General features: G+C 31.5%; 2 protein-coding genes across 3 annotated transcripts; both read left to right on the plus strand.

The window, feature by feature from the left end:
• The first annotated feature begins 376 nt into the window (after positions 1-376).
• Positions 377-4,605, plus strand: LOC106711008 (lysozyme). Of its 2 annotated transcripts, none has more exons than XM_045684287.1 (5): positions 377-526; positions 3,043-3,131; positions 3,203-3,263; positions 4,022-4,154; positions 4,467-4,605. In XM_045684287.1, exons 1-5 carry the CDS (start codon positions 397-399, stop codon positions 4,594-4,596), a joined length of 543 nt encoding a protein of 180 aa, XP_045540243.1. In that variant the 5' UTR covers positions 377-396; the 3' UTR covers positions 4,597-4,605. The 2 variants fall into 2 exon arrangements, with proteins under 2 accessions (XP_045540243.1, XP_014358706.2); XM_014503220.2 differs by lacking the exon at positions 377-526 and adding an exon at positions 1,891-2,042.
• Positions 4,606-8,500: 3,895 nt separating this feature from the next.
• Positions 8,501-13,183, plus strand: LOC106710992 (odorant receptor 4-like). The gene is made up of 7 exons (XM_045684119.1): positions 8,501-9,026; positions 9,970-10,065; positions 10,809-10,998; positions 11,632-11,734; positions 12,012-12,113; positions 12,684-12,836; positions 13,127-13,183. Exons 1-7 carry the CDS (start codon positions 8,501-8,503, stop codon positions 13,181-13,183), a joined length of 1,227 nt encoding a protein of 408 aa, XP_045540075.1.
• The last annotated feature ends 1,434 nt before the right edge of the window (positions 13,184-14,617 follow it).

Consider the following 14,617-nt stretch of genomic DNA (forward strand, 5'->3'; position numbering starts at 1 on the left):
TTATTTTATTCATTAGGAAAATATAAGCACGCCCTTGTGTTCTATTGAAGAAAAATACAATTTTAAGTATGTTTTGTTGTTTCAAACTTATCGTTGGTTTCTGAGACCAAAATCTCTTTTTAAATCATATCGTCATCCCTCTCATTATCGTTGAAAAGACAGTGCTAACAATATGTTTTATATTAGTCTCAAAAATCACCAATAAATCTTCTTAATCAATCTTCTGGAATCTTTTTTACCTCATATACTTCATGTAATCTCGATTATTTATGTAACTTGCTATAGATATTTTATCAAAGAACTGATAACTATCTTGTCAACATTAACTTTTAAATACATTTAAAATCAATTTAATTAATGTTTTGCCACAGCATTACTATGTTGTTACAATAAATAATGAACAAATTTCATATTTTCGTACTGTTTACTTTTTTAATCTATGTGGAAGGGATTAAATTTACAAGATGCAGGTTAGCAACGGCCTTGCAAAGGACGAAACTGATCGAGAAAACATTTCTGGGTAATTGTAAGTATAATAAATATTTTAATAATAAGATCTCTTAACCGTAGGCTTCTACTACCGAAAAATGTGTATGAAAACATATTTTAATCTCTGTTTTATTAAAGAGAGTGAGTGAAATGATGTTATGATTAGTATAAACGTTTCGGATTTTTAGCCGACTTCAAAAAGAATGGGGTTATCAATTCGACTGTTTTTTTTATGTGTGTTACCGCGAAACTCCGCCCCTGGTGGTCCCATTTTGATAAAAAATATTTAAATCGAAAGGAAGTGCTTGCAGGTGGGTCCCATTTTTTTTAAATAACTAAAAGACTAGTAGATTTTGAATTTAGCTTTAAAATGTGTTGCGAAAATTAGGTACATATTTTCTTTCAGCGCTTACGTAGGCTAAACTATGGGACCTACATAAAAATTATGTATGGAAGAATTGTAGCGCTTTAAATGTGCTAAATGAAAGTTATGCGCGATAGCATATACATATCTATCTTTTATAGTTTTCTCACAATAACCACATTTTCTTTAGAAACATCAATTAATCATATTATAAGGTGGTTAATGAGCAAGCAGCGACCTGTATTCGCTAAAATAGCGTATAAAATAAATAGACATCCGCTATTATAGATACGATAATCGGCGGAGTAGGGGATGCACAGAAGGAGAGTAGCTTCCCTACCGAGAGGACGGGACGCATAGGCCCGTCCTTCATCAAATCCTTCCCTTTTCCCTTCTTTACTTTATGAAAATAGTGAGAAGGTAAAGTGGACTAAAATGTTGTTGTTGTTGGCATCTACCACCGTTGGTTAAAACCTTATCCCAATTGAAAGATTTTATAAAAATTATTGTGATTTCATTATTGCTTCGTCAGAATGCAAGTTTTATAATTATTTAGACACTTAGTTGTCGCTTGAGCTACTTTAAAATATTCCGTTATGTCTGGAGATTGTTATAAAACTAAACTTGTTCAGGCAAAACTTGTTTGTATGGCAATTAAATCATCTCTAACAGTACTGTTTGTAATAAGAATCATTATATCATTACTTCTTACTTTGTGATGAAGGATTTTGAAGGATAAAAAAATCATACGCAGCTCAACAAGTTTATACATTATAACGTTACATTTTATTAATGTCACTCGCGTCTCCGTCTGTGCGAAACTAAAAAAAACTTAATTAGGAGCCTATTGGTTCTTTCAGACTATGTTCTACATCTATGCCAAATTTAATCCATATCTGTCCAGTGGTTTTGAAATTACGTGATAACAAACATCCATCCAAATTTTCGTAAGCATTTATAATATTAGTAAGAATGTGCTATAGCTATAAACATACCAACTAGTCTACCATTGACATTGAACTATACAATCGTCAGTACTTCACATTAGTCATGCGTATCGCACGTGTTCTTGTTGTTTTTATATATTTACTTGTCGTAAACATAGACGGGAAAAGATTCGAAACAAGATGCAAACTGGTACGTGAATTGATACGTATTGGTTTACCAAATGACGTATTCCTCGGACAATGTAAGTGCTTCCAACGTTATAAAAAGAAAAAAATATGTTGTAGATAAAAATGTAATGAATTTTAATCTTTTGATATTATCGTACTTTAACAATGTGTTGCTCTAAGTAAGGCTGTATTTTATGTCTGTGTATTTAATAACTTGCCGGTATTATATTTACTAGAAAGATTAATTGTTTATTGGAGGGAGAAAGTTAAAGGGCAAATGATTCCTGATTTTTAGTGGCCATTATTGCTTAAGATACACTAAATTCGCACACACAACACACATTCATTTCCTATGTTGTGTAGAAATGCAACTTATGTGTGTGCGTGTGCGTGTGCCAGTCTAGGTTTATCCACCATTAAAAAATATCAGCGAAATTCGAAAAATCCGCTATATTTTTAGTGATTAATTATTATTTGTTCATAATGAATAAATTCTATAACTGCGTCGCACAAATTTCACATAAATTTACTGTACCAAAGTACACTAAATTTTGTGCGAATCAAACAAAAGGTCGCCTAAAAAATCCATGTATATTTATGTAATTGTATTACTATTAGGCATTGTTTTTATTCCGTTTTGTTTGAATCGTACGGCGCTTATCTACGCATTAGCATTTTGGAATCACTTAGAATAATTGTCTTTATTTTAGAATTAGACATAGTTATTATTACTTCCTACTCCACAAAAATAAACGAAAAATATGTATTTAGTTCATTAATTTGGTTGAAATATAATTAATTTCAATTTTAAAGTATTTACCTAAACGTATTCTTTAGAAACATTTTTCTATAAAAAACAGTTTCTCCATTTTTCTTTAAAGTAAATATTTAATGATATAGTTTCGGAACTACTAAACCGATTTGAAAAATTCTTTCACTGTTGGGAATATACACTAAAATTACAAATATTAATAAATAATTTTTCTTTTTTTTTTCATTATACCATAGATAATATTCAATACTAGAAGCGACGATAATTAAAAAAAAATCTTAGATTTTTTTGTTAATTTTCAGGGGTTTGTTTGATAGAAAAAGTGAGTAACAGAGATACGAGAGCAATGGTTGTAACACCCAGTGGTAGAAAATTCTATGGATTATATCAGGTTAGTAAAATAAATAAAAACTGAACTTTTGCTTGGTAAGCTTAATTTTGTAATGTTATATATATTTATAGATTCCAAGTCGATGGTGCAGAGAAGGGAAAAAAGGTGGAGAATGCAATATAACTTGTGAAGGTTAGTAATTAGAACAATATATTGTAGAAGTAGATAAACAAAATTAAAGTAGCTACAATATGGTCACTTATGTACTGATTTTTAATTGACATTTAAAGTATGTCACTTTTATAACAGAAAAATAAATAATTAAAGAAGCAAACTTTAAAAAAACATGTTTTTATTTTGTTATTGTTAATAAAATCTATACACTCGTATATAAAAGAAAGTCGTGTTAGTTACACTATTTATAACTCAAGATCGGTCGAACTGATTTAGCTGAAAATTGATGGGGAGGTAGCTTAGAACTAGGAGACGGACATAGGAACTTTTTTATCTTGTGTGCATTTTTTTTATTCCGCGCGGACGGAGTCGCGGGTAAAAGCTAGTTAACTATAAAAAAGAGAAACTACTCGTCAAGATGTTTGAAACGAGGCCACACAAGATGAGGTTATATATATGGATATAGGAATCTTAATAAAACGACACAACTTTTGAGCTGGAAAATGGCTTCCTGCTCAAAACCAGATCAACACTATGTCATCATAATATTGGATTATCGCACGATTTATGAAAATATGCAAAATTTCATATATTCAGTTTTATTTGATGAAGAACATCGGGACAGGTGATTTTTTTCATAAATGCAACAAAACAAAGACTAGGATTTGAAAAAAAAAAAAACAAGCCAGAATTAACGTCTTCTGTTCCTTCATTCAAATTTCTCTCTGAATGATAAACAAGTCATACTACGAGTACAATTGTATTATATTTTTCAGCGCTTTTGGATGATGATATTCTTGACGACACAGCCTGCGCCATGGATATATTCCACAAGGAGGGATTTAAATATTGGACGCAGTGGACGATAAGGTGCAAGAACGATAACCTGATAACAAACGAAATTTACAAGTAACTGTTCCTTTTATATACTTTTAGCTTAATTATGCTTTAATTTTGCTTAGAAATAAAAAATAGTTAAAACTATTATCGAAGCATACTGCAAGTTTTTTTTTAAAGATTTTAAACAAAAAGTTTTTTTGAAGTCTTTAGAGATTTTTGCAGTTTGAATTTTTACCGGTAGTGGTTATAAACAAATATCTGAAGATATTTTTATCTTTTCGCTTTTTATTTAAAGAAACTTTTAAAGTATTTATAGTTACACTATGATTAGGTTTAGTTTAATAAATAAATAGGTTAGTAGAAATTTGTTTTCTTTTTCAGATGTCCGGATCTGCTCGGAAAAAAACCACAGTCAGAATTATTCTGGAACAGAATGAAACGTGTGATAGCTAGAAGTACTACGAATCAATCCACTCCTGATGATTATTATACATTTTATTGGATAAATTGAAGATTGTATACAGAATATGAGTTTTATTACATTTTCTGCCGAACTGAAACAGTTTTTTTTATATTACAAGGTGGCAAACGAACAAGCGGCTACATGAATTCGCCGAAATGGCGAAGCGACCGCTGCTTATAGACATTCGCAATTGCAGATGCGTTGCCTACCCTCAAACGACGAGGGAGGAGACGCACAAAAAGAGAATGTTTAACCTTCCTGTGCATCTCCTCCTCCATCAAATCCACCTCCCCTTCCCATCCTTTCCTTATAAGAAAAGGGGTGGGAAGGGAAAGAGGACTAAAATTAGGGCTCCGGCACCACACTCATCAGACGAAACGCAGAATTACTACCACTTCACGTCTGTCTACTGTGTGGTTAGTTATTGGGTATACTGCAGGAGCGAGAGCATTTATAGCATTTCTATTTGCTAATACTAATGACAGTTTTTCTACTGTATAAAAACTTTTTATGTCATCTAGCTATAGATTTAAATACATTAATATTAATAATTTGATTTCTTTAAGTATCTAAAATTTTAAAATTAAGTTCAGAAAATTTCTCGCATTGAACTTTGAAGCAATATAAGAAGCAATAAAAACTTACATTGTTAGCAAAGATAAGTGTTTCCGTTCGCAACAAACTGTTAGCTAATACGGTTACACTTTGCTAAGTGAGACATAAATATTGGAAACAAATAAAGTCCGCAACTCCTAAAATCTTTGCGGTTTGCTGCACATTGTAGATTTTTTACTTTCCGAACATAAAATTGTTGAAGAGCGGGAGATGTTATAAAATCAAACGTTCTAGAAATAAACGTGTTCGAAAACATTTATATACTTTTGAACGTTAAGAATTTCATATTTTCGTTATTCTCGTTGTAATTTTAGTATTATTTCTAAAACATCAAGAAAAAACAAAAGAACTCTTTACTTGAAAGTTCCATTTCAATATAATATAAATATTATTGACAAAAGTTAAAAATTTTAACCAATCGAATTGGATAATCTGTGTAGAAAAAATACCATTAAACTAGCAAAATATTTGGACCTGTTTTAAAATAATATTGCCTAAGTCCCTAATAAGCTGCTTGGAACTTATATTTTATCTAAAGTCGTTATCTAGCAGTTTATAGGGTATTGTGAAACAGACCCTTAGTGTGTAGTGCTGAAGAAGATTTAGTGAATCATATTGCTTACGTAACACATAACTTATGAAATATGTAAATTGTCAACTTTTAATTTTCCAGTAACCCTTTTATCACGTCTTTGTCTTTTATTACATTGAGGTAAATATTGTGTAAAATAAAAAAAGATATTCTTTGTTATTATCTTTATCCAGCTGCAATGAGAATTGTGAAGCACCTTAACAAATATTAACGTTGCTGAGCCAGCGCTGGAAATTCGACGGCTCGACCGCAAGAATACGAGTGCATCACTAATTGCATATGCAAACTATACGCATAATACATGTGCAACTAAAAATAAATCTTAATAATATTATAAATGCGAAAGTTTAGATGGACGGATGGATGTTTTTTTGAAGGTATCTCCGGAACGGCTCAACGAATCTAGAACTTAGTCTGGAAGAACACATAGGCTATGGACATGGGTACGCGGATGGAGTCGCGGGCAAAAGCTAGTCGTTACATAAACCAAGTACAGTTTTTACTCATATTTTGTTGTTAGACTTATGTTTAACTACTGTAATTATGCAGAAGATGAGGAATTCATAAGTTCATGTAAAAATAAATGAAAAAAAGAATTGATCGATCCTCACAATTCCCAAAAAAGGAAATGGAATTATATATTAAGAGAACAGAAAAAATGGAATGACTTTACTACAAGGTTTCTTATTCGGTTACTGGAAACGCACGTTCATTTAGCGTATGCTTTTTAATACTTATGCAAGGTTAATACTAAAAGAGAAAACAATGGGAAGCGACATTTCGGTGCATCTTAGTACAGTAAGAGCTCTGCACCAACAATATAATTAAAGTTACAGAACATACAAATTGAAAATGTTGAGGTTTTAGAAAAAAAAACTATATCGTATGCATAATTGTAGCGTTTGTAGCTCTTGACTAGTAATCTGCAGGTCCTGGGTTCGAATCGCGCTATGTACCAATGTGTTTTTCGACTTACGATTTACATTTGTACATTTATCCGACGTTCTTACGGAGAAGGAAAACATCGTGATGCTGCACATATCTGGAGAAGAAATTCTATAATATGTGTGAAGTCAACCCGCACTTGGCCAGCGTGGTTGACTATGTCCTAGTCACTCTTAACTTGGGGTAGGTTCTGAACCCCTCAGTGGGGACGTATTAATTATGACGACGCTTAATAATGTCCTTAATAAAATTATTTAAAAGAAATATAATTGCTATTAAAAACATTCTAGAATCATAATTTAATGTAAGTGGAAAGAGACTTATCACATTTTTATTACAAAAAAAAACGCCGTCGGCGAAATTAAAGAATGGAAGTGAGCCTTTTGAAGTATGACATTGATGAATAGTGGTTTTTTGAGGGAAATGATGATAATAAAAGTATGCTTTGAACAAAATTATGTGACGATATGATAGAATATAAAACTGCAACATTTTTTTTTTTTGCGTTTAATATAAACAAATAAGCTAACATTATGATTTTTTAATTTATATATATACCATACTAGCTTTTACCCGCGACTCCGTCCGCGCGGATAAAAAAATAGAAAACGGGGTAAAAAATATCCTATGTCCGTTTCCTGGTTTTTTTCAGTCAAACCGATTTTCAGTCAAATTTTCAAGACCAATTTTCAGTCAAATCGATTCAGCCGTTCTTGAGTTATAAATAGTGTAACTAACACGACTTTCTTTTATATCTATTTACTCAAATATTAACTATTTATAAATCAATTAGAATTTCTTTACAATGAAATAATACATAGAATTTTTCTTATGTATTGTGAGAAATAAAAAAAAATTAGATGTGTTATGATTAAATTTTGTCTAAACAGTGTTTATTTACGTCTAAAACAAATTATATACCACACATAAATATATGCCTGTAAGTAAAAATACTAGAACAGAATACAAGGAAAAATATTCCAAAGTTAAAGGGGAGTGTAAACAAAATTAAAAACGTTTTCACCCCCTTATTTTGCTGAGAGTGTTAATCTCGTCATATCAAAGAGGTGTCAATCAAACAATTATAGTACAAAAGAACACTTGTCCCGTTCCCATAAATTTTACAATTTTTTTAAAACATACATTTGATATAGTACACTTATGAACACAATAGCATTGGATGTAAAGAAAATTAATAAACTCAAATATGAATAATTCATAAAATATGAAGAAGTCCAAGTTGTATCTTTAATAATATGAACATAAGCAAAGCTGACGCATCTACAATCTTCGTACAAATATTATAAATGTGTAAGATTGGATGGATGGATGTTTGTTTGTTTGAAGGTATCTCCAGAACGGCACAACGAAAACTCTTTGAAATTAGGCATAGTTGTAGAACATAGTCTGGAAGAACACATAGTTTTTTTTAAATATCGCTCGGACAGAATCCTGGGAGACATCTAGTAATGTTAAAAAGAAGAATTATTTATTAATACGAAAAAACTCAAAAACTACTGTAAAGGTTTCAAAAATTCTGTTACCATTAGAATGCTACATTATCCCTATACATAGGTTTTATTTAATATCATTATGAAATATTTAAAAAAGACCACCCATGTGAAGCCGGCTCAAGCCGATAGTGCTGTATAAAAGCGTTTACTACAATTTGAATATAAAGGATATATGAAATTTTATCTAAAAATACAAAACGACTTTTCTACTAGATTGTACCAATATTTATTTATAAAAGAAAATGAAATCTATCATTGTTAAATCACTGTAAAGTATCAGTCAAGTATGGACGAAACAGTTCAAACGTTTAATAGAGTTCTTCGGTTTGCTGGAATTTCTTTTTTCTCTAAAACCAATCAGTTATCTAAACGATGGTTGATATTTCAAATTTCGAATTACATTCATGGATTTATAACGGTCGTTTTTACTTCAGCTTTTGTTATACTTCATTTTAATAATATGCTTTTGTGTATTCAAGGCGCTTGCATTTGGACAACTGGAGTCATCATGTTTACTTCTTTAAGCGTATGTTTGCTTTTTAGAAGAAAATTCCAGATCTTTCTTAAAGAGATGGTTTTCAAAGACTCGTTGTTAGATATGCCTTTGATTGTTCACGTTTTGGAAAGTAATTGCACTGGTCTATTGAAAGATTTAAAAGATTTGGTAAAAGAATCCGAAGAGAAGTTTTTTAGATTCGCTAGAATTTTATTAAAAACCTACATCATCATTGGAGGGGTCTGCGTAACACTTTATTTGTGCTGTGCCATTTATCAGATGATCAAGTCTAAGGACAATACTTTGAGGTTATTAGGTTAGTACTGATATTTTCGTATACGCTATCGGTTTTATATAATGAAGCTAATTGGTTTACTATTGGAATTTTCTTGTAAATGAGAAAAAGCTTTGTTCCTAAACCAATCTAATTTTTTATCTCCTTTCGTTTTATAAAATGTTTGGTAACGCATTCATCTGGTTTTTGCTTACCATCACGACTGATACATAATTATATCTCTCCCGGAAAAATAAACCAACTCATTTTTTCTTATTTTGTTTATTTCTAATTAAGTTTAGATATATATGTACATGTACTATAACATACTATCTCCGCATTTTAGATCGTAGATTTTACATCAGGCTTAAGAGCGTGTAATGCAAAGCTCACTATCTTAAAATGATTTTGATGCAAAGTCTAAAGAAGTCACAGGAATTTCGTCACCAAATTTACTACGCCCCCTAAATATAATTATTAATAATATTTTTGTTTCGAACTTTATCTTTTTTTTTATATGACGGCAAAAAAGCAAGCGGCAACATGAATTCGCCGAAATGGCGAAGCGACCGCTGATCACAGACGGATAGAAAGAAATATTTTCCCTGCATATGCGTCTTCTTCTATCAAATTCACCCCTTCTCCTATATTTTCCTCATAAGAAAAGGGTGGAAAGGAAAATAGAACTAAAATAAGGCTTAGAAAGCACACTTATCAAACAAAAGGCGAAATTACTTGCACTTGATGTCTGTGTTCTATGGTGTCATGGTATTTCAGCTGTAGACACGACCTATTCACGCATCCAACAAATATTTTTATATCGGAGCGGGATCTACCACTGTTAATACGCTACTTAATTAAAAAAAAACTACACATCCCAAAAACATTTCTCTAATAGTTTTGTGTTAAATTTTAATCTCAAAATTTTTTAAACATTGAAAGTAGCAAGATCTAGGTGCAACTTAAAATATATTTTTTCTTACAGCTTTTGATATGTGGTTCCCGTGGAGTTTGGAAAACTTCTACGTATACGTGGCTTCGTTCGTATTTCAAGCTTACTCTAGTTACTTATGTTGCATTGGTGAGTTTAAGATATTTATATGAAGTAAAAGATTAAATTGCCCAGTGGCATTTTTTTTATATTACAAGGTGGCAAACTAGCAAACGGCCACATGAATTCGCCGAACTAGCGAAGCGACCGCTGCCCATAGACATTCGCAATTGTAGATGTGTTGCCTACCCTCAATCGACGGAGAAGACGCACAAAAAATATTATTTAACCTCCCTATGCATCTCCTCCATCAAATCCACCTCTCCTTCCCAACATTTCCTTATAAGAAAAGGGTGGGAAGGGTAAGAGGACTAAAATTAGGTCTCCGGTACCACACTCATCAGACGAAACGCGGGATTACTTCCATTTCACGCCTGTCTTCTGTGTGGTCGTGGTATTTCACCGGACGAGCCGGCCAATTCGTGCAACTGATGTTGTTGCTGGCGTCTACCACTGTTAATTAGACTTAGATCATAGTAATATAATTTCTGTAACCCAGTTATTTTAATTTTTGGGAATGCTCTCAATAATTACAAGATTTTTCCTTAACTAGAAACATGAACTGACATTTTATTCGTATTCTTCCCCAAAGTTTCATAGAGTTTATTGCCAATGACCTTTACCGTATTTATAAGTCAACTGTTACTTCTTACTTTATTCATTGTACTGTATGATTGCTGCATCTATTACTTTTCTGACTATTATGGTCTTGGGAACGTAACGGATACTTCTACATCCGATAAACCGTTAATTTTGTTATAAATTTGTTTTAGCAAATCCTGGACTTCAATCTACAATAATACTGTTAGTAAGTCAAACAATACGCCAGTTGAAGATCATTACGTTTATTTTAGAAAATCTTAATGAATTGTCAATTCAGTTGACAGATAACAAGGATAATTGGCAATACTGTTGTACTGAAATTTTATCACAATGTTTTAAACGTTACGTTAAATTAAAAAGGTAAGTATTTGTACTATATTTGAATACTAAATTTTAAGTTGTTATTAAACAAAGTATCCATCAATATTTCCTACTAGATGTCGCCAGTGACTCCGCGCGTAATAATAAAAAAAATGTCCAGACTATGTTCTACATCTGTGTGAAATTTCATCAAAATCCGTTGAGTCACACCTTCAAACAAACACCCATCCACATCCATCTAAACTGTCGCATTTATAATATTAGTAAAATCATTTGTAGTGTTTTTATAATAATAGCACAATGTAGCAGACAAGCAATTCACTTGGCATCGCGAAAATGGCAAAATGACCGTTGCCCCTGGACATTTGCCATTTTTAATAAATAAAAGAATGGATGTACCGAAAAAGATAACGTTCCTTTTTCTATACAGCCCGTCTCCTTTGAAAACCAATTTTCCTTCCTATAATTTCAAACTTAACAAAAATGGAATCCATGCCGTAAGAGTGGTTTAATTTATAGTTAATCATCATCATTATCTCCCTGGCCTTTTCCTACTCACGTGGGGTCGGTACACAAGGTTTTATAAACCTTAAAGTTTTGGCTTCAGTTTTAACGGCCGGCCGCCTGCCTGTCACCAACCTGTTTTTTTTCTTATATAAATTGTAATTTCAGATTCATAAACCGTCTCAATTCCGTATGTCAGTTATTTTATTTGACGTTAATACTTGTTGCATTGATGCTGGTTGGTATGTGCTCAGTGAAAATAGCCATTTCTGTAAGTAAAGTTTTAAATTCAGTTTTTAAAGCTTATTGATATTAAACGCAAGATTCCTCATCCCCATTCAGAGCAATAACATTTAAAAAAAAAAACTATTCTTAAGATTATAATTATTTATATTTCTGCACCATATCGTAAAAAAGATTTTCAACCCATGATGTGAGATTTCTAACGTTTTACTAAGTAAAACAAATATGAAATAAAACTATTATGACAGAGATTCAAGTATCTATCTGAGACGTTATTTAACATTTTATTCATGTTTTATTTACAGAATAAATTAGCTGCAGACACAATGAAATATTATGTACACAATCTTTATTTTATTCTTACTGTTTTAATGATATGCTTACTTGGCCAACAAGTGGAAAATGAGGTACGTATTGCATTGTACGTTTTATAAAAATATTTTTTCAAGAAAATACTATTACTTACATTTCTATATTAAGTTTTATATAAAAGAGGATAAGAATTAGTAGAGAAATGAGTTTCTGTATGTAATTTAGAAAAAAAAAATTCACACACAAGATGTAGTATTTGCGTTGTTGATAACGAATAACCAATTTTTAAAATTATTGTGTATATCTGTTTGTCACTATGTCTTTCTTTGTGTCTGTACGCAAGGTTACGTTTGTTTCGAGTAATCTTCGGACTGGCTGGACTGATTTAGACTGGACTTGAACGGGAAGGTAGATGATGCACGCGGGCATATTATAGGCTACATTTATCTTCAAATTCTGCATTGACGAAGTCGCAACCGACCGCTAGTACTATGATATAATTAATGCTGGGTATGGTTGCTACTTGTAAAACTATGGCTTTAAGAGTCGCAACAATACAATATAGCCATCCCTTTCAATCACCTTGATAGAGCCTTGATGAAACAGAGAAAGCAGTATTTTTGTCAATCATGGTACAAAATAATCTAATAGTCTAATAATTTCAGTGTGAGAATTTTGAATTGGCGGTCACAGAAAAATGGTATCTGTTCGATAAGAAACATATAAAAGGTGTCTTAATTTTCAAAATGGCCGTTAGTAAAGGAATGCCGATGTATATTTTCGGATCTATAACAATATCTTTACCAACTTTTACATGGGTAAATTATCAATCTTACATAATATCATATCATCATCATCATCATCATCATCTTAATCTGCTGACTGCTGGAAATAGATCTCCAATGTCTTCCATTGTGTTCAGTTCTCCGCCTTCTGCGTCCATCGATATTCAATCATATTTAATCAAATAGTATGTTGAAGAAGCAAGAGAGATGTGTTATAACTGAGCCAAAAGGAAGTCCATTTTCTCTGCCTACCTATTATTGTATTAAGGTCGTGAGTTGTGTGATTTTAATACATGCATATTGAATTCAATTTTTATTTTCAGTTCATTAAAACCGGCATGTCGTTTTTCGCATTAGTTATGTCAGTGTTAGAAGGATAAGTACAAAAGTTTAGAATACAAAAAAACTAAAAACAACACAATATATATAAAGTGTATAAATAATGTAAAGTGTATAAAATAAATATTATAAAGCGTTTTTATTTTATTTTATACGTATTGTTATTCTATACTATAAATTAAATGAATTGATCTAGTAAATAAATATAAAAGGCTGTTGTTTTTCACATTCCAAAGTTAATGTTGCTCGTAATCAGGAAATCGAAGTTCCGGTGTGTCCAACAACAACAATAAATAATCTTAGACTAACAAACAAAACAAATGATTTCACAAAAAAAGTTAATCTTTCTACTATGTCACCTTTTAACAACAAGTATAATAGTTAAGTGCTAATAAGTTTATTTATAACAAAAAGTTATGTACATTGGTACAAATAAAAGCTGTAGCAAAAGTCCACATTTAATTAGATAAAAAAATACATGCCCCTTGTCTTTTCCACTTTTCTAACAGAGCACAAATTATAAAACACGCTCCAAAAGGTTTACGAACAGATAAAAAAAGTTATATATCGCAGCTATAAATTTACCCTCGCGTATGTAGATGTCACAAAAGCGTACTCTTTAACAACTTTATTTAATTTATCCATTTTATTTTCTAGAGTTAATTATAAAATTATAAACTTAGGATATTTTTGACGTCACGACGATTCTTCTTTAAATTGCATTACGACTTCGGATAAAATGATTTGAAGATTAATTTTCTATTGTAAATATCAAAGGATTAAAAAAAAACTTGAGAGGTGTCAAGGGACACCCGGATGGAACGAAGTTCCTTTCAATTAATTAGTGAAGGAACCAATGTTTATTCTATGAATAAAAAACTTAAGTCTTCACAAGAAGTACATTTTATTTCTATGAATTTTCGTTATATATTGTCACGTCGTTGCCATGGTGATATAGCAAAAAGTGTCTTGACAACTTTTCGTAAGAATTTTTTCCGTCTAACCCCCTTTCACAACGCGCGATAAGGAACTTCGTTCCAAAACTGGAAACAAGCTTTCTTAAAAAAAACTTTCTATTGACATTTTAGATCATGTAGTTCCAGACAAGTGTTAAAAATTTTCAAAGATGTCATTACTTTCATCAATGTTTGTTAATCAATACAGCATACATTTGTACCAATGTTTGTTATAATTTATAATAGTTGGTTAGGAATTGTAGCAGTTTGCGGTGGACACGAATTGATTTAGAGCGCTTCTTGTCGCGTGCAGTGCGACACCAATTAGCAACCAGTCCCGCTTCTTGTGGTCACTAAATTGTACTATGGTCTTGCATTATTATTCTAATGTTACTACTGTCTTCATAGTTATCTACATTAACATGTTCTTAGTGTATTCTCGTACTAAATCTCAACTAAGAGTCTTCTTTATATATCATCAAAGGTTTCTTACTTCAGCAGTGTAGCTAATACTTTATT

This window comes from Papilio machaon, chromosome 25, assembly GCF_912999745.1.
Source record: "Papilio machaon chromosome 25, ilPapMach1.1, whole genome shotgun sequence".
NCBI lineage: Eukaryota > Metazoa > Arthropoda > Insecta > Lepidoptera > Papilionidae > Papilio > Papilio machaon.

What these genes read in the sequence shown, in the direction of transcription:
- LOC106710992 (XM_045684119.1), top strand. Translation starts at nt 8,501, where the DNA reads ATGGACGAAACAGTTCAAACGTTTAATAGAGTTCTTCGGTTTGCTGGA. An exon ending in CAATACTTTGAGGTTATTAG is followed by an intron (nt 9,027 to 9,969) that starts GTTAGTACTGAT and finishes TTTTTCTTACAG; the next exon opens with CTTTTGATATGTGGTTCCCG. An exon ending in TAGTTACTTATGTTGCATTG is followed by an intron (nt 10,066 to 10,808) that starts GTGAGTTTAAGA and finishes AATTTGTTTTAG; the next exon opens with CAAATCCTGGACTTCAATCT.
- LOC106711008 (XM_014503220.2), top strand. Translation starts at nt 1,904, where the DNA reads ATGCGTATCGCACGTGTTCTTGTTGTTTTTATATATTTACTTGTCGTA. An exon ending in AATTCTATGGATTATATCAG is followed by an intron (nt 3,132 to 3,202) that starts GTTAGTAAAATA and finishes ATATATTTATAG; the next exon opens with ATTCCAAGTCGATGGTGCAG. An exon ending in ATGCAATATAACTTGTGAAG is followed by an intron (nt 3,264 to 4,021) that starts GTTAGTAATTAG and finishes TATATTTTTCAG; the next exon opens with CGCTTTTGGATGATGATATT.